We start from the raw sequence: 26,428 nt of genomic DNA, 5'->3' as shown, positions 1-26,428 counted from the left end.
GGCTGGGCGCGGTGGCTCAAGCCTGTAATCCCAGCACTTTGGGAGGCCGAGACGGGCGGATCACGAGGTCAGGAGATCGAGACCATCCTGGCTAACACGGTGAAACCCCGTCTCTACTAAAAATACAAGAAAATTAGCCGGGCGAGGTGGCGGGCGCCTGTAGTCCCAGCTACTCGGGAGGCTGAGGCAGGAGAATGGCATAAACCCGGGGAGGCGGAGCTTGCAGTGAGCCGAGATTGCGCCACTGCACTCCAGCCTGGGGCACAGAGCAAGACTCCGTCAAAAAAAAAAAAAAAAAATTACTAAACCAAACATTTTAGTTTTCAAATTATGCTGTGTTAAAAAGGATCTTCCCTTACAAAAACAATACTAATTCTGTTTTTTTATATTTGAGTAGTCATTCGAAGTGATAAAACTATTAAAGTTTGTTTCCTTTATCTTTTGTTCTAACCCAATGGTACAGAGAGAAAGGCACTAGATGTGCTGCTTTGTGGCTTAAATTCATATTAAGTTTGCTTTATACCAGGGCATCCTTTAGCTGAAGCTTCATGTAAGACCAAAGGCCACGATGTTCTAGATATCCAAGACTCTAAGATTCTGGGGTGTCTAAATACTGCTTTGGGGACATCCTAGTACATGGTTATTTGGAGTTGGTGACACAAACACTCCATTCTTTCTTCCATGAAGCCGAAGTTGCTCCAGACCACTCCATGGTCTCTGATTCCACCTGCCACCACCCATGCTGTCCTAGGAAAGGCCAGCACACTATAGGGCTACTCAGTCCTGGAGACCACCAAGGTTATTCTGAACCCAAGGGTAGGCCTTCAAATTCACAGGGATCTCTGGAGAGTAGCAATGATGACCGAAATGCTTGTAATGGATTACTTTCATTTAAAAAACATTTGGACCACAATTTTATATTAACTTACAATAAAAAAGAAATGTAACCACCTGTACCTTTTCAGTCTTGCCCAAATATAAAAGAATATAAGGAAAAATGTCTCTGGATGGGTCTCCACAAGAAAAGCCAATATATTTTCTGGCAGAGGGAAGGGAAAATGAGTTCTCTGATCTGGTTTAAATATTCAATAGGCAGCAATGGGCGAGACAAAGCATGGCTCTGAGTAGCCTTATCACAGAAACGTGGAGTTGAACCCCACAAAAGCGAGGTGCACAGAAGCAGCAGCATCTCCGGCTGGCCCTGGGTCAGCTGAAATCTGCCTGCTGGACGGAGTTGCTCCCAACTTTCCCAGTGTGTCATATTCTCTATGGTTACAATAAACCCAGGGGATTTCCAAAATTAGCACTCACTCATTGAGCCAGGAAGAAGAAAACCATCCTGTTTCAGTAATTTAGATCTCAAACTGGATTTTTGGGGGCAATTCATTTGGAAGATATAAAATCAACTGGGTTCTTGAGAGAGAAAGGCCAAGGTTCTAGCAAATTAAGTCTGTCTTGCTCCTCAAAACTTAACTCTGCTCCATCTGCTTCTTGTGTGTTAAAATAAAAGTACTGCAGGCCGTGTCTGTATAAACCAGGCTATCCCCGAAACGTACAATGTGCTCAATGGTAGTAAGGTGGAAAACAGATGGAGTTAAGCAGAACCACACACTCACTGTGCAAGACTGAGTGGAATAGTCACACTATTCAAAAGTCTTTCTCCTCTGCACTGTCATCTTTTTGCTTGCTAAACTGAATTTAATCAATTGAACTATAAGCAAATGTCCTATTATAGACAAATTCAGCTCTAGGGGCCATACTGTCATGGTTTGCAGGAACACTATTCAAACTAGCAAGGTTATAAGTAAGGATTAAAATGGATCAGGTTCACATTTCCATGTGAGACAGGTTTGTATTTTACAAGGCCAAGGACTGAGAGGTGAAAATAATGCTTCTCCTATTCCTCCCTTGACAGTGAATCCTGTTGTTTGCTTTCCTCAGAGCACAGCTGGTGTGTCTAAGAGTCTGCTTGTTCCCATTGTACAAAGGGAAGAGAATGTAATATGTTGGAGACATATGCCAAGGGAACAGTTAGGGAGGAAAGAACACAAGATGCTTCTAATCCTTATCTGGAGGACGTTGATAGAGTCTTCCCAGAAAAGAACAGAAAAGGAAACACTGCTGCTACAAAAAGCCAGACATGCTCATTACTGTGGTGTAAGACTTATGGAAAGCACTTTGGATAATGAAATATGAGGAGTGAAAGGCTCTTTGTTTTCCGCTAACTCAGGAATGTCCATATGGGACAGAGATTGGCCCAACTCAGTGAAGGGCTTTGCTGCTCACGACTGTCTCAGGATCAACCTGACAGCTAGGCCCCTGTTCAAGAAATCTAAATCATCCTCTTTGTTAAACACAGATGAGTCAGAGGCTAAATAGGATCCTGTCCCTAACAGTGAGGTAAACATTGCAACAAGGGCTGTATTAGCTGTAAGGTGTATCAGAACTACACCAGAGGCCAGGAGCAGTGGCTCACGCCTGTAATTCCAGCACTTTGGGAAGGCAAGGTGGGCAGATCACCTGAAGTCAAGAGTTCAAGGCCAGCCTGGCCAATGTGGTGAAACCCAATCTCCACTAAAAATACAAAAATTAGCCATGTGTAGTGGTGCATGCCTGTAATTCCTGTTACTAGGGACGCTGAGGCAGGAGAATCACTTGAACCCTGAGGCAGAGGTTGCAGTGAGCCAAGATCATGCCACTGCACTCCGGCCTGGGCAACAAAGTGAGACTTTGACTCAAAAAAACAAAAAAAACTGCACCAGGGACTGTGCTAAACAAGCACATTACCAAAAACAACAAATGTCCACTGAGCACTTTATATGTATTAATTTGCTTCATCCTCCTGACAACCCTGTGAGGTAGGTACTATTTTCTTCCTTGTTTTACATATGGAGGAGCTGAGGCACCAAGTCTTAAGTCATGTAGCAGATAAATGGCAGAGTGAGGACATATGCCCTGCCTTTCTGGTTTATGACTTACTCTGAACACTATACTGCCTCTCTCAAACAAAAATGACTAACAACCTAACAAGTACTGAGCACTTGGGTAGACCAGGCCCTCTTCTAACCATGCTACATGATGACCTCCCTTAATGCCCACAATAACCCTATGAAGACATGGAGGCAGAAGTTCAGTAAGTAGGCCAAGGTCACCATCCAGGAAGTGGTCACTGCAGGATGTGAAGTGAGGTCATCTAGCTCCGGAGTCCTTACTCTTAGCCACAGCAGCAACACTGCTGCCTGCATCTGGCTTAATCCCCACAACAACTCTGAGGGAGCTTTCAACACCTTTTTGCAGGTGAAGGAAACCAAGGCTCAGTAGACAGTATAGGGAAGACACTGAGTTAGAGCACAAACTCAACTCCTCCAAGTTGTAAGTCTGCAGAGCTTAAGAGTCTGTGTTTTTGACCATGACACATGAATAACTTACCAGAGGGCCATGAACCCCAGAAACTGATGGGAACCTTGTCCCAAAGGCAGCTAAGTACCCTAGGGTCAAGCACGAGGCAATCAATAACATCAAGGTTTCTCCCCACTGCAGCCACGGTTCTTATAAGAGAAACTTTCCTCAAAGTATCTACCTGTTATTTCCCTCAGAATGACAATGAGGCAGCCCCCAAATTTTACACCCCCCTTCTCTTCCCTCAACATCTCCAACAATAGTTAAACCATTTGCACTTACACTTTAAATGCTGGGAGGTAGGAGTATATAGAGATGCTGCTGAGGTTATAAATAAAGGGCAGGTGTTTTCTGATATCTCTTGTTGCCCAGCTACTAAAAAATGTGTTCAGTATGCCTTGGTCCCCACCTAAAAGAAAAAAATATATAAATTAGTTAACAGATCTCCATGACAGTTTAAGAATTTTATAGGAGCACATAACTGGACCTTTAAAAATAGACACTAATTCCATTTTTATTTTATTTTTTTTCTGAGATGGAGTCTCGCTCTGTCACCCAAGCTGGAGTGCAGTGGCACAATCTCAGCTCACTGCAACCTCTGTCTCCTGGGTTTAAGCAGTTCTCCTGTCTAAGCCTCCTGAGTAGCTGGGACTTCAGGTGCATGCCACCACGCCAGACTAATATTTGTACTTTTAGTAGAGATGGAGTTTCACCATGTTGGCCAGGCTGGTCTCAAACCCCTGATCTCACGTGATACACCCGCCTTGACCTCCCAAAATGCAAGGACTACTGGCATGAGCCATCACGCCTGGCCCCCATTTTTTAATAAGTTCCTTGACACGCCAATTGAAAACATTTTAGGGAGTGGCCATTTCCCTGATTTAACTCATTAATTCAACCAGTATCTATTGAGCAGCTACTATGTATCAGATACTGTACTAGGCAGTGCAGAGTCAACAGTGCACAAAGAGATATGGTCACTGTCTTCACAAGGGTCAGGTGGGAGACACCAACAGCAGCAAATCAAGTCAACCAACATCGCACAGATGGAGATGAATGCAGTGAAGGAATGTACATGGTACTACAGGCACACATAGAAGTGGCTTGAGCGACATCTGATGGGTGAAGGAAGGCTTCCGCGAGCAAGTTGTGTTTAAACCAGTATCTGAGGGGTGCACAGGCACACCCGAAAAATGCAGATGGGGGAAAGACAGGGCACAGTGTTTCAGGCAGAACAAAAACAGCGCACACCACAGACCTGTGGTGGGCAGGAGCATGAGGCTATGGATAGAAGGCCTGGAAGGTGGCCTAAGTGGACTCGGCAGGAATGAATTGCATGACACCAGGTGAGTCTCAGAGAAGGCGGCAGGGACCAGACCACATAGGGATCAGGTTTTACACTTTATTTCCAGTTAAAGATTTCAGACTTTCCCCTGAGTGTAATAGGACAAAAAGAATCAAAAAGTAAAAAAGAGCAAACTGGAACAACGGAATTGTTTTCCAGGGCCCACAACTGTTGGCTTATCAACAGAGGGCCCACAAGGCCACGTTAACCCTATGGTGCACTCTCCCACCACTGACCAAAAGTCTCTGGGCAGATCCTGCTCAGTCACCACTGTGGCCAGCGCCAGCTACAATGATACAGCAAAGTGTCTGCTCAGCCCTTGGGGTTCCTGGACTTCATATCTTCCTCAGAAAGTGGGGATCATGGCCACTCATTCAAAAGAAATAAAAACAACACAAGACACATTCTTCCATGTATTTCACGTGCTTTCTATTTTAGACTCATGAGATTTCAGAAAACACGCTCAGAACGAGTCTCCCAAGCAGCAGAACAGGAGTTAACGGTACGTGTGTGTGTGCATGAGCGCATACATGTTAGTGTGTATGGGGATGGCAGGCAGGGAGACACCTGCTCTAAGTGTCAGGCAGGAATACTGCAGAGTCACTCCTCTCCTCAGCCTCCTTTGCCGAAAAATCCAGCTCCTTTCTCAACATACAACAAGTCCGGTTGGCTGTCATCGCTATTCAATTATCCTTAGTTTTCAAGGAGACTTCAAAAATCTAGAGCTCTATTTAATTTTTGGAGTTAAGTAATATGATCAGGACTGTAGGTTTAAAGTCCAAGTGTACCTTATCCACCCTCTGCGTATTCTATCCTTTCCAAATACCTTCAATCAACTCTAAGAATCAAAGGCATTCACTGATTGTCTATGAGGAAAGCCCTCCTTAAACAGCACCCCTGACAGGTCTGTGTTCCTCAAGGGACGAACAACAGAAAATCAGTTTCACTCTTATAAGTTCTAAAGCACAATAAAGATGGCAACAGAATATGCTTCACTGTTACAAAAATGCAATGGACTCAATGTTTAGATATCCCCGAATTCCTACACTGAAATCCTAACCCCAAAGTTGATAGTACCTGGAGTGACGCCTTCAGAAGGTGATTAGGTCATGAGGGTTCTGCCCTCATGCATAGGATTTGTGCTCTTATAAAAGAGGCCCAAGACAGGCCCCTCACCTCTTCTGCCACATGCAGCAGTTATAACAAAAAAATAAATAAATAAAAAAGCTGTCTATGACCCAGGAAATTGGCCCTCTCCAGATACTGAATATGCTGCACCTTAATCTTGGAATTCCCAGCCTCTAGAACTGTGAGAAATATATTTCTTCTATAAGCCATTTAATCTATGATATTTCATTATAGCAGCCTCAATAGACTAAGACAATGGACAGACATGAGAACTAAAGACAATTTTAGCTATATAGGCAAATGAATATATTTTGAGGCACAAACTATCGAAGCCAAAACATCATGCCATTCATTAAAGGCTTATTTTGGATTCCACAAAGATACCCCAAATGTGGGACTAGACACTAATGGCTGAGGTACAGAGGCCTGAAGTCTTAACTAATTTCCTTTCACACATAATCATCAAAATACTGCCAATCAGTTCCATGGGAACAGAAAAAAAAGCTAAGGAAATGTTCATAGCAGCTTTGTTCATAATAGTACAAACTGAAAACAGCTCCAATGTCACTCAACAGGTATATGGATATGGCACATCCATGTGGAATATTTCTCAGCTATAAGATGGAACAAACTAGAGATACAATAACCTGGATGAATCTTAAATTAATTACACTGAGTGAAAAACTCCAATCTCACAAAGTTACATACTATGTAATTTCACTTATATAACATCAAATAATAAAATTATAGAGATAGAAAGCAAATTAATGGTTGCCAGGGGAGAGGGAAAGAATGAGAGATGCAGTTGTGGCTGTAAAAGAATATGACGGGCCAGGAGCAGTGGCTCATGCTTATAATCCCAGCACTTTGGGAGGCTGAGGCGGGCGGATCACGATGTCAGGAGTTCAAGACCAGCCTGAACTATATGGTGAAACCCCGTCTCTACTAAAAATACAAAAATTATCTGGGCGTGGTGGCACACGCCTGTAGCCCCAGCTACTTGGGAGGCTGAGGCAGAATAGCTGGAACCCGGGAGGCAGAGGTTGCAGTGGGCTGAGATCACACCACTGCACTCGAGGCGAGGTGACAAAGAGACTTCATCTCAAAAAAAAAAAAAAAAAACAGAATGTGATGAAGGTTCTTGTGATGGAACTACTCTGCATCTTGACTATGGTGGTGGTCACACCAATCCACATATGTGATAAAGTTGCATAAAAACCAAAAGTGCATATATACACACGTATACACACAGAAAAGGGAATACATACAAAACTGGTAAAATCTGAGTGAGATTGGTGGATTGTTCCAATATCAATCTCCTGGTTGGGGTGACACATTTTAGTTATACAAGGTATGACCATTGGGAGAAAACAGATGAAGCGTACATGGGATCTCTCTGTATTATTTCTTACAGCTGCATGGAAATCTACAGTTCTCTCAAGATGAACAGGTTTTTAAAAAACTCTTACAATTAACGTGCAAAATACAATCAGGAATTAGCTGCTAAATTCCACAAGAACAGAGATTATGGCTTTTTGCTTACCATTATAATGCTAACATGTAGCAGAATGCCTTACACTTAGCAAATTATTTATGGAATGAATGCAAGAATCTTGAAAATACTCTGTAACAGCAGAAAAAATTTAAACGACTTACATTCTACCACACAGGAATAGTTAGTATATTGTAATACTAACTACTCATGGAATATTATTCAGCAATTAAAACTAATGTCTATAAAGACAACATCAGTACACTGTGTAATATAAAGATATACAGCTACATACATTGTGATTAAAACTAAGAACATAAACATTAATGAACATTTATATTAAAAGAAAGTAAATAAAATAATTGCATTAGGAGATTGGTATAATAGATGTTCCTTCCCCCCTATTTTTCCTAATATTACTCTTGTAATGCTAAAATATTAGTAATACAACTAGAGGCAAGAATGAGAACTGTGCTTAGACCTTTTCTTTCTAAATATTCTTTACTTTTAATTTTTATTATGAAGCATACTACCAAAAGAAAAATACGTGTAGGTTATAAAGGATTATTAATAATAAAACTCTACACATTTATCCCATTTGAGAACCTGGACACTGTAAGACCTTTAACTGAAGCAATTCCACTTAAAATGACTAACAGCTATTCATAATGCAGTAAAGAAATCTAATTCCATGGAGGCCTAAATCGTAGTTGTAAAGTAGAACTTCCAAATCCGACCTGTGTGAGCCTGGGAAACAGGAGTCAGAGCTGCTGATCCCTCAAAGTCCCTGGCTGGCTGCCTTTGGCCACAACAGGCCGTTTCTGTTTACCCTCAGGTACCCTACAAACATCATCTGCCCATCAGCTGTGTGCCACAGGGAGGCTGGGAAGCACTGGTTGTACAGAAAACGAGCAAGGAGGAAGAGAAAAGGCACTGAAGTAGAACTGGTGAATCAACGGTGCCTGTTAAATTGGCAAATCCTGAAACACTCAACAAGAACCTTGGCTCTAGAGGGGACACACAGGTCGTAAAACTTCCAGGGCCACTGACCTCACTATGTAACTACAAAGGTTTATTATTTAGTCCAAAATTGTGGATTAAAAATAAATTAAATACCATCTAGAAGTCTGTAGCTGAATTTTTAAATTCAGTGGTCTAGAAATCTTAACCATCTTTTCCCAAATGCACAGTTCAACATTTCAAGGTCAGGCAAATGTTTTAACTTCATCAGAAAAATCTATGTATGGTGTTACCAGTATCCTCTCTTTAGAAAAATCTTTAAATGATAGCACAGTTCAAAGCAGAATGCAAATCTAGGCACATCTATGTTAGAAAACACACAAGGATGCCCTAAAGACTGCTGAATTTCCATAACAAAAACCCTACAACTTTTGTCCGACACGTTTTAGTCAGACTTCCAGAGGCAGCTTTATTTAATCTGACAGGTTAAGATACTTTTAATCTCACTCATCTCAGAGCCAACAAACATGATTAGCAGGCATCACTAGCAGCTGTGATCCGGTACGCCAGGGTGTGGTAACACAGGTGAGAGACAGGGAGAAAGGAAATGAACAAGGGGCACACTGCATCTGCTTTGCGAACAAAAGCAAGTGTCTCATTCTGAATCATCCTTCCACCCAGCTGCCCAAATGCTACGTAATCACCTTGCAACTACAGACTTGGTACTTTCTGTCTTTTAAGCAGGGTCACATACCTGGTAACCATGGACACACCACAGCATTGATCAGAAACTGGGACTATTTGTTTCCTAAGACAGAAACAGAATTAAGTGGTGTCTTTTTAAATCTGTGCATTTGTTCAATGCTCGTGTACTTTGCGTGCTCTTCCATAGTGTGCTGGCAGCTGGCTTGTCTACTGTGGGTAACAGGGCAGTGAGTTAATTCTGATTTAGACATGAGCCCCAGCATCTCAGTCAAAGGAATGCTCCCCCTATAATAGTGCTCCTCAAGCTGTGGCCTGGGTTCCAGCAGCATGGGCATCACCTGGGAGCTTGAGAGCAGTGCAGACTGTTGAGCCCCACCCGACCTACAGAATCAGAAGCCACATTTTAATCCCTAGGGAATTTGTCTGCATATTAAAATTTGAGCAGCACTACAATCTTTCGAAGAATGACTTTATTATAACAAAGGATAATAACTCTTAAAAATGTCATTTCTATAAAAATGTCTAACATTATATAAATTTGGTATTCACATAATAGGAAGATTCAGATAGGTTCCAACTCTCAGATACTTCAAAATCCAAAAGGGGACAGATGGACAAAGTAAATAAAGTAAAAGGTCAGGCATGGTGACTCACACCTGTAATCCCAGCACTTTGGGAGGCCGAGGCGGGTGGATCACCTGAGGTCAGGAGTTCAAGACCAGTCTGGCTAACATGGTGAAACCCCATTTCTACTAAAAATACAAAAATTAGCTGGGCATGGTGGCAGGCACCTGTAATCCCAGCTACTCAGGAGGCTGAGGCAGGAGAATCACTTGAACCCAGGAGACAGAGGTTGCAGTGAGCTGAGATCTGAGATCGCATCATTGCACTCCAGCCTGGGCAACAACAGCGAAATTCTGTCTCAAAAAAAAAAAAAAAAAAAAAAAAACATTTAAAGTAAAATGTGCTTTATACTATAACTGAGCTAGAAACAAGGACTGACACGAACATGTGACTCACCTCTATCTATTTATTAATTTATTGAGACAGTCTCGCTCTGTCACCCAGGCTGGAGTGCAGTGGTGCGACCTCAGCTCACTGCCTCTGCTTCCAGGGTTCACGTGATTCTCCCACCTCAGTCTCCCAAGAAGCCAGGACTACAGGCACATGCCACTACACCCAGCTAATTCTTGCATTTTTCGTAGAGACAGGGTTTAATCATTTTGGCCAGGCTGGTCTGGAACTCCTGACCTCAAGTGATTCGCCTGCCTTGGCCTCCCAAAGTGTTGGAATTACAGGCGTGAGCCACTGCACCTGGACACTTTTTTTTAAAACTAACTTCCTACAAAATGCTTGGCAGATATAATCATTTCTGCCTATAGTGAGCATGCTAAGGATTAATAAATTACAGCTTATGAAAGCCCAGCTCTTGGGGATATTTTTATGAGATTTACTGAGGATCATTAGATTAACCCAAGGTGGCTTATGGAAATCCAGGCACTTGGAGCTTGGGCCCCAGCATCACTGCATCTCACTGGCCTCAACCCATTTAAGCCAAGAATAACTGATTTCTTTTACTACTTCATGTTATAGCTTTTGTTTTTCACTATTTTGTTAAAAGATTATTAAGTATCAAGCTATTAATTATTACATACATGCAAGGAAACATTTATTCTTGGCTTAAATGTCAGTTTCTCAGTCGAAGGCAGGTCCTCCTAGTCTGGACTCTTAGTACTCTGAACTTACTAGAATCATGATTACATAACTGTGTACTAGTTGTTAAATGTCTGTAAGGTCTCAGAATATAAACTTTATAGAGGCAGGAATAAAATGTGTATTACTTACCAGTCTATTTTTGCCCCTTAAATTTAGGATTTTTCCCAGATTAGAAATTAAAATGATGTTTGAAATAATGAATGAACCTACTACAGAAATACAGGTGACAGTAACACTTCTCAAAGTACTTCCAGACTCCATAAAACAATGCACGCCAATGAACTGTGCTGCTGATTTTAAATGACAAAGTATTTTTAGGTATTTTGGATCAGAGGGGAGGAATAGTAGCAATAGAGATAGAAGACTTGAGCCTCCATTCCTTCATTTGTAAAATGACGAATATACCAGCTGCTCTGTCTACTCAGAGAAATTACTTAATTAACCTGACATAAAGCCAAGGTAATAAGGATCTTCCTCCATCCTGTATCATTCTCAGGACACATACTCAAGAATGCTGCCATGTGAGAGAACTGGGAATGGAAAAGCCACCCCCCACCACCAGCACCCACCCCACCTCTCCTCCCCGCAACACATAGCCCAACCAGAGCTCAGAAGGACCCTGATTCAGACCTGACTTTACCTCCGCTGAGGGACACCAGGAAAGCTGCTGTCCTGAACTGTAACAATGGCAGGTCCCCAGTGCTAGCTAGATAGTAGGCTCTCAACGAGTATTTGTTATATGAATGGATGTATGAATGCTTACCTCACAGGACTGTTGAGAAATAAGTGAAAAAGTAGGTAAAATGACCAGCATAAGAGCCTGCACACATATAACACATTAGTCGCTTCCTCCTCCTCTATTTCTCACAGGGTCATGATCTCTGACCCTGTGTGCTCATCAATTTTGCCACTACATGTTATGGCTTTTGCTTTTCCTCAAGATACTTATTATCTATCAATAAAATGACATAAATGCAAGAGAACATAGTCATTTCCAAAACAACTGAATAAATTACTAGAACAGGCAGCCTAGTGCTTAGGTGGCTGGGGGAAGTCACCATGGTAAGATAACTGTCCAGGCCAACCTATCAAGTCAGGGAACCAAGTGAAGCACACCAAAATCTCTGAGCTCATTTGGTTTGGACAAGACAAGTACTATCTTGAAATATCTCAGTCCTTCATTCTTTTTTTGGGCAGGTCCAACATGAAGCCTAATTAACTACAAAGATTTTAAAACCTAGCTCTGGGGTCAATTTTACGCTTTAATAGAATGTAGCACCAAATCATTTCTGTTAAACATTATTTCAAAACATTACTGTATTCTGCTTATGGGACTCAATGACCACTTAGAATTTGGAACACACAAATATAATGATCTCAAAGCGGATCATGGACTCTACTTAAATAAATCATACCTAATATTCTGCCACTAATTTATTCTATCCTATGTTTTCTAGAAATTCAACTACAGACCAAAATTCCAGTACACCAATCAAAAGTTTAGGATATTTACATTGCAGTAATCAAAATGAGTATAAGATGTTTTTTAGGAATATTCCAAATTAGAAAATATGAATTCCTCTGACCTAGGTTTTTGAAACTGACACATACAGACGAAATAGACAACAATTTTTAAGCACTCAACCCTTCAACTATACAAGCACTCTTAAGATACATTAGTCACAAGGGAAAAGAAAATAAACCTCAACTTGCATTCAGGTTGATTTTTTCAAATTAAGAGTCAAGTTCATCAGCCTCATTTCACCGATGTGGCAGAAGCAAAACTGATTAGAACCTAGAATATAACGATCCCTCTCTTCCCCTCTTACTGCTAACATGCCCTGAAGTTAACTTTATCTTGTCACATCCTATACAATACTAGTGTATAACTATTTCACAACAGCTATTGTTCAACTTTTCGGGAAATACGTAATTATAGTGATGAAGTAAGTGCCAAGACAGTTTGAAAATACAACAGTATAGAAGCTTGACTCTTCATTATGGAAAATTAGACAGCAGCCATGAATTAGGTATGTAGTCACCAGTTCTAAATTTTAACATTCTAGAATTTTAGAAAGAAAGAGAAGTCAAGGTACCTAGTATGGTTTGCCATATTAGGATTATTCTCTTGGCCAGAGTCACAGAATAGAGAGGTGGAGGGGCTGTGAATAGAGGGCTGGTGATTAGAAGAATGACAGCCACATTCTTTTGCATGAGAAGGGTTGCAAAAGCAGCTGCAAATGCTCAGCCATCAACAGCCTATGTGGCTTGTCAGTGGACACCAGGCCCCACCAGTTTCTGCCGAACACAGGAAAGAGGTCAAAAACATGACCTGCAAGATATTCGCACTGAGATACAGTCATCTGAAAAACTGGTCTGAGCTGAAAATTCTGGGACTTAAAACTGACTATGGGGGTGGTGGAGGGAGAAACTATGGTTGTGAGAAAATGTGGGTAACTGTGAAAGGAACACCTGAAAATGTTCATCAGTGCCTACAGCATGACACCTAACCAAAATTATTTTTTATATAATTCTTAATTTTTAAGATTTACTTTTACTATATTTTTTATATAATAACATATTGAAAACTGCAGGCAAAGGTTACTGCCATTAGACAAAGTCATTGTCCATAAAGAAATATTTTATTGCTATCAAGCGTAAGTCCAACACATTTTTATGTCACATGGTTCACACATTGATTCAAGTGGATAGTAAACCCCTCCAGAGAGAAGCAGCCTCCCAAGGTACAGAGTGAGCTTTCTTTGCTAAGTAAAGCTTAACACATATTTCAAGTGAACACAACCTCTGATTTGAGAACTGCTAAATTTCTTCTTCTGCTGAATTTAAACAACATATTGAGAACTGTAAGTTCTCAGCTGCACAGTTGACTTTTTACCTCTTTCAATTTCTATTAACAGAGAAGATTCAGTCCTTCACCACCAATGAGCCAGTAAATGGAATACCTAAGAGGACGGCCAGCACCTGGAAACCTGCTGCTGAATAATGAAATGTGCTAGAGGCACAGACAGAATCTCATGGTGGTTTCAGATCTTGGCTGAAAAAGCAGAAAGTGCTTCCTAGTCGCACACTTTGCACACATCCAAGCTTCTTAACAAAGAATAGGTTAATTAATTAGTTTCATATTCTCAAATTATAACCTAGATAATTTACCATGGCACACTACTGTTTGGTATCCAGAGTCTTACCTCTCAATAACATTTAATAGTATTCTAGGTTAGAAATTGGATTCTCTTTACATGATTAAAATCATGTGATTTCAGGCAGTTGGCAGGCCACAAGATGTACTTTAGAATGTGATTCACTTAATGAAGTTGAAAAGAGTTACACTGAATTTCTGACAGGGTTACACTTACTTCCTTCAAATTAGGAGAAGAGGTGAAGAAAGCTACACTCTGATGGGAAGGTTAAGACAAATAGTGGACTTCTGCTAAAAACACTCTCCTCTTCCTTTTATGCAAAGGTAACTGTTTCCTTATAAGCAGCAGTAATAAGGAATACATCTTTTGAACTTAAATACTAATACAGCTTTCATTCCTTCTATGAAAGGAAAATAGCAGGAGCGAAAATCATGTCAGTAAAGTGAAGAAGTTTCATTTGGTCTTGACCACGGAGAACATTTAACACATTATTATTTTCTTATTTTAAGGTTGCTTAAAACAAGACTTCACTTCTTGTTAGATGCTGCCATACATGATGGTTCAGATACTCCTGCTCTATTTTAGAGCATGTAGAGAGCAGAGTTTTGCAACCTCAGCACTACTGACATGCTGGGCTAGGTAATTCTTTGCTGTAGGAGATCGTCTTATGCATTGCAGGATGTTTAGCATCCCAGGGCCTCCACTCACCAGATGCCCTTTGCACCCTCCCCCTTCAGTTGTAACAACCAAAAATGTCTTCAGACATTGCCAAATGTCCTTTGGGGGACAAAATCACCCTTGTTTGAGAACTACTAGCTTACAGTGTAAACAAGCTAAATAGTTACATAAAACTGAGACTTAAACTTCCTTATTACTTTCAATTACAATTCATATAGCCACAATTCCCAAATCCTCAGCCAAATAACTAAAAAGAATTCAATTTCTGTGAATAGCAACAATGAAAACCCAATCTCAGTTTTATGTATAATTTGAAATGTTTTAACTTCCAGTATCTTAACCTCAGCAATCTAACAAACTTATAGATCTAATGTTTTCACTTTTCAAGTTTAATATTTTGATTTTTAACTTTCTAACTAATTAATGAAAATGAACCCTCATATCCGCACCCAGGATTGAATCTTTTGTCAAACGAGAAAGGCTGTTTCTGCTATTTCTAAAAGATCTACTTACTGCAAATCTCAGATCTACTCTTGGGACAGGGAGAGAAGGAAAGAAGCCCCTGCTGTGTCTCCAGCAGAGCTCAGGCCTCTGGCCCAACCCCATGTGAATAGCACACAGCACTGTGCTCTGCCACAATGTCACATATCTGATGGTGAGTCACTGCTGGGAGGGTTTCTAAGAGAATGTCCTTCTTCTTCTCTATTCTGGGTCTTTATTCAAAAGAACCATCAAAAATAATTTTTCAAAGAACTCCTTCTGCATATTAACTATTGGTTTTGTCCTGTGTGTTTTTGTTTTTAAAAACACGGCTTGTTATTTCAGAAACTGGCCTGAAACGAAAGCACACTAATTCATTTGATCAACTTCTCCAAAAGATATGAGACCCTATATCACAGACAGAACTGTTGTATAAATATAACTATAAAAACATTTATATGTTATAGAAAATGGATGCTGACTTTGTCAATGTTCTACTTTTTGGCCCTGCAGATACCTCTGACACACAGCCTTGTAGAGAATGAGAGTTTGGAAGCAAAGATTATTCATATAAACTTTCTATCTTCTTTTTTATGCCACCTGAGAGAATGAGACCCAAATTATCAGGTTTATTCCTCAAGTTTCCATAGTGACAATGCTTAATCCTCCTGGAATGGCCTGTCAAACTCTCTTGAGCTTACATTTACTTAGGTTTAAGATAGATGTTAAAGTTTTTCAGTGTTTTGAATTTTTGAATAATCACAGTACATTTATCATACTCTAAATTAGATACAGGAAGACAACTTAAAGACAATCCTATAAAATTGCCTATCATAGTTTAATCTTTCACATCTATAGAAAAAGATGCATTTACATACACATACACACACACACACACACACACACACACACTCTTCCCAAAAGAGCACAACTTAAAATGCTTGCTCCATCTCTTATACCTTTCAGGCAGAATAAACCACAGCAATTATTTCTGAGAAGAGCAGCCCCTAGAAATAACTAATTATTCACAGCTTATCAGACATGAAGATAGTAGATACATACCATCAAAACTACCTTGCTCAGAAGCAAGATGCAACAGCTGATTATATGTTTCAACTGAAGGCTGATAAACGAAGACTCCGGAATTGAAGCAGTCAGGCCACCCTGGGTCTGGTGCTGCTGACAATTCTTCTCTCTCAAAAAGATCATCAATATTTGCTAGGACCTGATCAAAAGGGAGAAAGAGCATTACAGAAATGTTTTTGCTACAGAATACCCTTCTTATGTTCTCCCTATGTCATCCAACACAAAAGATGGTGACAGCTGTAAGGCAGCCTGGGCCTCCTCTCCTTCATCCCCTGACATATTTCATGACAGTGGTTCTATCTGAACTTTGCTGTCAAGTCTTGACAGCATTCCTCAAATGCCTAATAGGTGTCTATTACCATATATATCTTTCTTTTCTACCCTCAAAGCCACACTCACCAGAGTATCTGCATCCATGAATACACATTTTGAATACTGTGTAAGTGACCAGCAGTGGAGCTTTGTCAGTGTGACACCCAACTCTGGCCTCTTCATTAAGGTTAGATGAGCAGAATCGCCACTGTCCAAGACATCTACCATGATGACTTCATCGAAGACTGTCTCTAAAACTTTTCTGTCAAAATAAAATCCAGAAAACCACACTTAGCATCTTTTCAGAACAAGTGACCCACTAATGCAAGACTGATGCTTTATTACCCTCTCCATCAATTACTAGAACAATGTATTGCTTTGTAGAATATGTACCCTTAAATCTGTTCTAATTTTACTCCAGGACAAATTGTGTTTATTTGCATGTCCAGTTAACTTCACTAAAGTAATAAGAACTGCTTATGGTGAGGATGAAATGCGTGTCTTAAAACATTATTATAGGCCGGACGTGGTGGCTCACACCTGTAATCCCTGCATTTTGGGAGGCCGAGGTGGGCGGATCACGTGGTCAGGAGATTGAGACCATCCTGGCTAACACAGTGAAACCTCATCTCTACTAAAAATACAAAAAATCAGCCGGCATGATGGTGGGTGCCCGTAGCCCCAGCTACTTGGGAGGCTGAGGCAGGAGAATAGCATGAATCCGGGAGGCAGAGCTTGCAGTGAGCCGACATCGCGCCCCTACACTCCACCCTGGGTGACAGAGCGAGACTCCGTCTCAAAAAAAACAAATAAAATAAAAAAATATTATCACAGAAGAAATTTTCTGGGTTTTTGTATTTTACTATATCACTGAATAGCAGATAGGTTGTGGAAATAGCTTGCAAAAATGTATAAAGGGCTCCGTTTATTAGGTTGCCCATTTTGTAGAATCCAATATAACTAGTGTTTATTACATGCTGAGCACTTTGCTTAAATATAATGAGATTCACTTTGGTTTGTGAGGTACAACACTTCCCTACGCCCCAAATTAACTAAGGCTTTATTTTAGAAAGTTCTTGATGGTGGATCGGGAGGGTAGACTTGAGTAAGACACTAAATTGAGCACAAGAAAAAACACAGGGTAAAAACGTATCATACTAAAAGTTTATAACATCAGAGATGCAGAACAAAAGTGGTACTGTATTCTGTCTCCAAAGCTGTACAAAAATATGCTTCAGTTCACACAGTAAACTTGATGTTTTTGAAGAGAAACAGTGAGGAGAATCACTCACCAAAGTAAACTGATGGTGGTTACAGGAAAGGTAAGACTAGATCTGGTTTCTTAGACATAGTCTAATAGACTACAAATTAGGGCATACACATTAGGAGACAGGCTTTTTGGCATCTTTCTAAATTACCATTTAGGAACAAGGGTGTTAGTGTGAAAGATATACGTATGTATACAGAATGCCTACTTTTTAGAGACCCTTGGTCTGTGCTTATACTTTTTGGGAGAAAAAAAAAGTTACAAAAAGGGCATTTTCAATTTCTTAGAGGGCCAGGAGACCACAAAAATAAACACATCACAAAGTTACTAATGTGCCCAGATACTTTAAAAGTTAGTACTAGGGACTAGGTAGCTCATTCAGATACTTCGATTTGTTGTTGTTGTTGCTATTGTTGAAGACAAGAGTCTCACTCTGTTGCCCAGGCTGGAGTGCACTGGCACAATCTTGGCTCACTGCAACCTCCACCTCCTGGGTTCAAGCGATTCTCCTGCCTCAGTCCCTAACCCCAAGTAGCTGGGATTATAGGCACGCGCCACCACGCCTAGCTAATTTTTGTATTTTTAGTAGAAACGAGGTTTTGTATTTTTAGTAGAGACAGTGTTTCGCCATGTTGGTCAGGCTGGTCTGGAACTCCTGACCTCAGGTGATCCAACTGCCTCGGCCTCCCACAGTGCTGAGATTACAGGTGTGAGCCATCTTACCTGGCCCAAATACTTAAAAACTTAATTCCATCAGATCAAAGTGAACTAACCAATCACGAAGCAGTTTATACCCTTTAGTGTGTTTCCCGTAGTAAAACCTAGTTTGGAAAGCCCTTTGGTAAAGATTCTAGTATATTATATTGTAAATAAAGACCTTTAGCTTACAAATGTCAACTGGCAATGGATAATATAACTACTTTTCTAAGTCACTTGAGAGTTTCCCTAGTTTGCAACATGAAACAATGTAGCCCCTGCTCCATCTTGGGAAAGGAACCTCCATGAATTGTCACTGCATAAAGGTGTATGTAAGTAGGGAATGCCGGACACACTCCTTCAGATCACCCAGAGGGGATGGAGTGAAGGAAGACGACTCCTTCTTCCACTCCTAGCTGGAATCAGAAAGTGTGGGCCAGCACACCACCTTCCAGAAGAGAATGTAGTTGGAATATCTCCCAAAAGCTAGGAGGTGTTTTCAAATCCAGCAATCCTTCACTCAGCATCTCTCATTTTTCTCTACCCCGGGCTCAACTCCTGAAAAGAGCATGGCCTCAATGTCCAATGATGTCAGAAACAGGGAGAAGGATGTCAGAGACCCTGTGGATGCTGGGGCGGCAGCGAGGTCCTCACCTCATGGAGTCTGAGACCTGAGGAGTAGCGAGCACAACCAGCCTCCTGGTGGTCCTGTGCTGTTTCAGAGATGAGCCCAGGACCAGGGCACCTTTGGCATAGGCATCGTTTGTGGTCAGTGTCACAAAGGCCTGATCTTAATACAAAGAAAAAAAAAACACTCATTACAATATCTTATCTGGAGAGAACCTTTTCCCCAGGAACCCATTCAAACAGTAATTCAGCAAAACCAGTTCCTCTAACATCAACTTTCTCTAAGAATCAAGCTGCAGCCCCTTTGGGGAGAAAACCGTAAGTATCCACTTCAAGAATGGTTCAAGATCATAGCAGGCACAGATGGCAACCTTCAAGAGGTTGATTAAGCTACAGAAATTAAATCCAACTTAGAGTCCCGACATGCTAAATTCTCAGACAAAACAATAGCTTAATACCCAGAGTTTGAACTCCAGGCAATTAACATATGGTAATGAAGAGATCAAGTAGTATATCTTCTGTTTCTTCTATCAAGTACCGTAGACAGTGTTTTCAGACAAGCACAAAAACAACCGTCAAACTCAATTCAGACAGTCTGAAAGCAGAGTCCATATTCTTCATTCTGGTACTTATGTTTACGCCATGCCTCAGACATGTATGTATGTATGTATGTAGGTATTTTTTGAGACAGGGTCTCACTCTGTCACCCAGGCTGGAGTGGAGTGGTGTGATCATAGCTCACCGTAGCCTCGAACTCCAGGCATCTTACACATAACTGTTTCCTCAACCTGGAGCAAAAGCTCCCCTGCCCCAATACCCCTGAAGAATAACGTTGAGTCTCTCCTCAAATATTAGCTCCTCAGAGAGGCCTTCCCTCCTTGATGCTTCTATCTAAATAGTGATCAATCACTGATAAATAGATTTGGAGATCACCCACGAAGCCCTAACCAGCCTGCCTGCTTTTCTTTGAAGAAGGTGGTGCAGGTCCATCCTGCACCCTGCCCCTCCCCACGCCCAACCCAACAGACATGCACCCCAATCTCCAATAATTACTTAGTTGCCAGAAGAGAAGGTAAACACATGGATTTTTCTTCCTACTGAACGGTCCCCAACCTCCCAAGACCCCTAGCACAGGCTTCAAGATTTCTCCAGTCATTCCCTGGGACAATTCTGGGCCATGTTCCATCTCCAAGAAACATTAAGTTGGTGGGCATCCAAATGCATAGGACACTTCAGATCAAGGTCTGGTAGGCGTCAGTTGCCTAACCAGGGAGTTGGGACATTTTGTCATGAAGTCCTTCTCTTTCGGACCCGTGTTTCCTCATTCTCCCTTGCCCATTTTCCAAGGTGGAGGCTGGAAGCAGTGGAAATTCCACTGAAACGTGAGAGGAAGCTGTGGGTTGCCTAGTGGGCCAGCGCATCCCTCGGCTGCTGACCTGACAGTCATCTTCACATTTTATTAGGCCCTCTCCCATGGCAGGCCAACTACTAAGTTGTAGGAAGACCAGTTCCCCACCCTCGAAGGGCCACCAGCTTCCCAGTCACTCACACTCTAGGAAAGCTCTGAACAGTGACACCTGTCCCTTGACAGGACCATCAACATCCGCCTGTACTTGCTCCCATTATCTTCAGCCCATTATAACATGGGTAACATCCCAGTCAATCTGCACCAAAAATACTTAAGCTGGGCAAAATGAACGATCATCTAACTCAAATGAAGTCCAGGTTCCAGGCGATAATGGAGAAAAATGTAATAAGGTGAGCAGGATTCAAGGATTTACGGAATCAAGAATATGGATGATTTTCAAGATTAAATAAGGGATAGAACACAGGTTAGAACACCAGACTAGCCAACATTACAAATGACCAAGAAAGACCAATGACAGCTGGGTAGGAGTTTAATCTTCCTAAAGACGGCTGAACTCTGGGTTACACCTGCAATCTTTGTGGCAGTTCAATTGCTGTAATAACCCTGGCCATTACCCTCAATGACACGGAAGGACCAGCTAACTCGGAGCTTCCCAGTGCTGGGGCTGACTCGTGGAGTGGCCCGGACGCCTCGCAACAAGTGAAGCCAAAGCCGGCGCCCTCCCACCTGACGGGGCCCGCGCCCGGGGACGCTAGTCCCACTCCCGGCTTCCCGCAACCCGGCCCCAAAGGCCTAAAAATAGGCTCGGCGTGGCGGCCGGGGCCGGGGCGGGCGGCAGAGGAGCCGGGCGGAGGCCGCGGTATCCCCGCCTCGGGACCCCCGCTTTCTGGAGTTCCGGGCCGCTAGAGGCCGTGGCAGCTCCCCAAGATGCCGCTGCCCCCCGGACTCCCGCCTGGACCCCCCAGGCGAATCGGTTCCCCACCCCCACACGGCTCCGCCGCAGCTGCTCCGCCCGCCGGCCCTTCGCCGTGAGAGCAGGAGGAAGGGCGAGGAGACGGAAGCAGGAACCAGGGCCCCGGCCGAGGGCCCGGGCTCTGCCCGGCTACCCCATCCCTGCGCTCCGGGGGGCGGCGGGGCGGCCGCTGACGCAGGCAGAAGCACGCCTGGCTGCGGCCAGCCAGCAACTTTGCGGCGGTTTTGTCCTGCCGGGAACACCCCGGGGCTCAGGGCGGAGGCGGAGAAGTGAGGCGGCGGCTGGGCAGGGAGCCGGAGTCCCGGGGCTGGCGGCGGCGGGCTGCGCGGCGGTACCTGTCATGGTGCTGCCGGGGGCGCAGGCGGCCGGAGTAGCCGCAGGTTGGTGGCTCAGAGAAGCCGGCACCAGGAGGGAGCGCTGCCAGCGAGGAGGCACGGCGGGGAGCGGAGCGTCTGCCCCATGCGCTCTTATAGCGGCCGTCACGTGGCCGCGCACGCTCTCGCTGCCGTCCGCATCCTCCCTGCTGTGCGGCCGGCGGGGGCGGCGGCCCGCGGGGCTCCGGGGCCCGCGTCCGCCTCGGCTCTTCCTCCCTCACTCGGGGCTAGGCTGCGGCTGCGGCTGCGGCTGCGGCGCACCGGCGGCCCTGGTCTTACTTCCCCGGGGCGCCTGCTCTTGTCAACCTCGCGCGCCCCTCCCGCCCCGTCTCCGCTAAACCTAGGAGTTTAAGGGGGACTTTGGGGCTGAGTGCGGCATCAAACTCCCCAAGAAGCCAAGGGTTAGGGAAACTTAAAAAACAAGCAAACAAACCCCAGATCACTCTAGTTAAAATCATGCGTCCGAACTGCTTGAATGAAACATAAAATTTTCGCTTTTTTTTCAGAATTTCGATCAGTCTCTATAATCATTCCTTAGTGTATTTACAATGGTTTTGTAGCCTTAACCTAAAAAATATAGTGAATATTTGGTTAAGTGTTAAATTCTTGGAGCCATCTGCATCAATTAGGCATGGAAGTACTTCGTTTAATCCTTGTACCAACTCAGTGAGGTGTTATATATTCATTTAACAGACGAGGAGGAAACTAAGGCACAGAAAAGTTAAATTAATTTTCTTCTTCCTTTTTTTTTTTTTTTTTTGGTATTTTTAGTAGAGACAGAGTTTCACCATGTTGGCCAGCCTGGTCTGGAACTCCTGGCCTCAAGTGATCTGCCAGCCTTAGCCTCCCAAAGTGCTAACTTTTCTATAGTCATATAATATAAATGGAGAAAGTAGGATTTAAACCCTGGCAGTTTGGTTACAGAATCAACCTTCTCACCCAGAAAGTCTTGGTGCCTCTTGGACACAGGGGCTCCAAAAAGGTTAGTAAATTATGGTAACTGTAGTTAGGTAATGTTTTGGCTAACCTGTTTCACAAATCTTGAAATGGTCAATTTGTCATTTTGCTAGGAAGTTGAGAAACAGCTTTAATGTGATCACTTCTCTGCTCCCCATCCCCAGTCCAAACACAGCACAAGCCTCTGATAGTTCAGTTCTCTGCAAACTGAAAACTGAAATTGCTCAGTAAATGCTGAATGAGTACTGCAAAGCCATTTGGAAACCAATCAGGAAGTTGACATCAGTTCAAAAAGCAAAATAGATGCTTAAGAATAAGTGATTTATTTGCAAGGGTGGTACTGCTGTCCTCAAACCAGTTATATCACTGTTTCCTCGTGTGTGGGTGTGGAGCTCCTACATCGGAATCACTGGAGGTACTGGTTAAAGTGTAGACTTTTGGGCCTAAACCCAGACCTCCTGAATCAGAATCTTAAGGGTAGGTTTATTTTGGTGCAAAATAATTTTGAAATCCATGCATGGTTTTTTTTATAATATGTATATTCTATGGACTTTTTGAAGTCGCTTCATATACTCTTGATGTAATGAGATACTCTGTAGGTATAATCATTATATATTTTTAATATAAAAAGCTATTCAAAATATATTATTTGAAGAAAAACAGGTTACAAAACAAAAAGAATCTTAAGGGTAGAACCTTAAAATCAGTATTTTAAATATCACCTTTCAGGAGCCTCTCTTGAGTCCTTCCTAGTCTTGACCATGGCCTAGAGACCACTGATCCACGTGGGAGACTCTCCCAGTTACTTAGCATATGTGCTTCCTTTGCAGGAAACAGAAAAGTGGAAGGGGCAATAGATCGGTTTCCACTTATTCAAAAGATACAGGCTAAGAAGAGTTGGAACTCATTAAGGAATACAAAGGCTATACTTTTGTATCTAAGTGGGGAGAGGGAAAACAGGTACTTCTCAGTCTGACTGCTCTTTTCCAGACTGAGAGGTGAACTTGGAAGAGTGATATTTCCATCTTTCACCCAGAATCCTCCTGCCATCAGCTGACCCTTAGCCATCGACTTCTTGCAGCCCACTATCTCAGGCTGGACTTAGCCAGGGATGTGGTGGTGGGGCTGAAAGGGCAAAGCCAGGAGGTAGAACTGGGGACAACTGGAAAAACTGGAAAAATAGAAAAGCTTCCCTTAGAACAAGCTCCTCTCTGCTGCAACTCCCAGGACATTTAAGTAAAAGGAATGGTTACCACAGCTTCCCTTCCTGAGTTTCAAGTATATTTACACAAATAGAAAGTTTACAGCTTTTACCACTTTGAATCAAATAGGGACATTTTGAGGTTGCTACAGTCTGTTCTTGTGCATTGTCTTAATATAGATCATAATGACCCCACTGCCTACTTTTCCTGAGGCTGCCCTGCATTGAGCTTCAGTCTGGTGTGAGAGCAAGGCCTCTTAAACTTTAATGTACACACAGATTGCCCAAGGATCTTATTAAAATGTGGATTCTGATTTAGTAGTTTGAGGGTGGGTCTCCCAGGTGATCCCCGGGCTGTGGACCCACACTTTAAATAGTGAGGTGTTCAAACATTTAGGATTGTAAGGCCTTAGAGGTAGCATATAAACATGGTATAGTGAGGCAAATGTTTCAGACTTTAGCTTGTTCATTTTTTTCTTGTGAAACTTGAACTAGTAAAATTACTGAATCCTAAAAGAAAGATTTAAGTTAAAAAAGCTAAGTTATACTCTACATCAGTAGGCATGACTATTAACCATTTAAACCTATGCTGAATTCATATATTCAGAATGGTCCAAAATTCATTTTAAATTGGCTTTGGAATGCATTATGTAATTTTTTGGCAGGATACTTACCTTCCTAATTATGTTTTTTTTAAGATAATGCTGAAATCAGTTTGCATTCTTTTGAGCACACACGCTAATTGATGGTGGGGGCAATGGGGGCAACTGACCTGGAAATATATTCCGGAGCAGAGGGCAACCTACTCGTCTGAGAATCAAACAGTTCCCACGGATAGTTCATGAAATACATATACCACATCTGGCCAGACACAGGAACTCACTAGTCGACTAACTTAAAATTTTGCCCTTAATTGATAACATACACAATCTGTACCTGGGATTGTTGTCGGTAATCCCAAAATCAAGCAGAAGTTTAGTTTCAACAAATAATATCCTGGGAGGCCCAAAGTAGTCCATTCTTCACTTGAAAGCGAGAGTCCCAAACTCCAAAAGTTGGCCTGATGGTTAGTTACACAGCTTTTTTCTTTTTTAATCCTTATTGTTATATAACTCACATTTTATAAAATTCAGCCACTTTTGCTGAATTAAATTTAAAATGTATACCTAAATGGTTTTTAGTGTATTCACAGAGTTGTACAACTATTACCACAATCTAAGTTTAGAACAATTTCATCACCCCAAAAGAAACCTGTACCCATTAGCTGTCACTCCTTATTCTCTTCTTCTTTCCCTCAGTCCTGGCCAACTACTAATCTACTTTTTGTCTAAACATTTGTCTATTGAGATTTACCTGTATGTGGTCTTGTGTAACTGGTTTCTTTCATTTAGCATGTTTTCAAGGTTCTTCCATGTTGTGAAACGTATCAATATTTCATTTCTTGGCCAGGTGCAGTGGCTCACGTCTCTAAGTGCAGCACTTTGGGAGACTGAGGCAGGCAGATCACCTGAGGTCAGGAGTTCAAGACCAGCCTGGCTAACATGGCGAAACACCATCTCTACTAAAAATACAAAAGTTAGCCGGGCATAGTGGCACACACTTGTAATGCCAGTTACTCAGGAGGCTGAAGCGGGAGAATCGCTTGAACCCGGGAGGGGTTGCAGTGAGGTGAGATTGTGCCACTGCACTCCAGCCTGGGCGACAGGGTGAGACTTTGTCTCAAAAAAAAAAAGAAAAAAATTCATTTCTTTTTTATTGCCAAATAATATTTCATTATGGGTATACCACATTTTGTTTATCCATTCATTATGGATGAACATGTTGGTGGACATTTGGGTAGTTTCCATTCTGGCTGGTATGAATAATGCTGCTGTGAACATTTGTGTTCAAAGTTTTGCATTGACATATTTTTTTTTTTTTCCTAAATATATACAAAGAGTAGAATTGCTAAATCATATGGTAATTCTGTGTTTAACATTTCAGGAACTGCCAGACTGTTTTCCAGAACGTCTGTATCATTTTTCATTTCCACCAGCAATGTATGATGGTTCAAATTTCATTTATCAGCCAACATTTGTTATTGTCTGAAGTGATATCTTATTGTGATTCCTATTTGCATTTCTCTAGTGACTTTTGATATTGAGCATCTTTTCATGTGCTTACTAACCATATGTATAACTTCTTTGGAGAAATGTCTATTCAAACCCTTTACTCTCTTTTTAATTGGGTTTACTTTGTTATTGAGTTGTAAAATTTGTCTAGATGCAAATCTTTTATCAGCTATATGATTTGCAAATATATTCTCTCATTCTATGAGTTAACTTTTCATATTCTTGGTAGTATTGTTTGTAGCATAGAAGTTTTAAATTTTGATGTAGTCCAATTTATTTTTCTTCTGATTTTGGTGTCATACCTAGGAAAATATTGCCTAACCACAAGTCATGAAGATTTACTCCTGTGTTTTCTTCAGGAGTTTTGTAGTTTTAGCTTTTAAAATTATGTCCA

At 42.0% G+C, this 26,428-nt stretch overlaps 1 protein-coding gene across 3 annotated transcripts in view; it reads right to left on the bottom strand.

Annotated features, from left to right (window-relative positions):
• GYG1 (glycogenin 1) overlaps window positions 1–21,834 on the bottom strand; it is a 36,783-nt gene extending 14,949 nt beyond the window's left edge. For all 3 annotated transcript variants that reach the window (XM_005546054.3, XM_045386803.2, XM_005546056.3), the window contains exons 1-5: window positions 21,727–21,834; window positions 19,077–19,212; window positions 16,547–16,721; window positions 16,124–16,286; window positions 3,682–3,808 (exon numbers count right to left, since the gene is read on the bottom strand). In XM_005546054.3, coding sequence (XP_005546111.2) covers window positions 3,682–3,808; window positions 16,124–16,286; window positions 16,547–16,721; window positions 19,077–19,212; window positions 21,727–21,733 — 608 coding nt within the window. In that variant the 5' untranslated portion in view covers window positions 21,734–21,834. The remainder of the gene's footprint in view (window positions 1–3,681; window positions 3,809–16,123; window positions 16,287–16,546; window positions 16,722–19,076; window positions 19,213–21,726) is intronic.
• Between the last annotated feature and the right edge of the window lie 4,594 nt (window positions 21,835–26,428).

This window comes from Macaca fascicularis, chromosome 2, assembly GCF_037993035.2.
Source record: "Macaca fascicularis isolate 582-1 chromosome 2, T2T-MFA8v1.1".
Taxonomy (NCBI): domain Eukaryota; kingdom Metazoa; phylum Chordata; class Mammalia; order Primates; family Cercopithecidae; genus Macaca; species Macaca fascicularis.
This window is presented reverse-complemented; position numbering and strand designations above follow the sequence as displayed.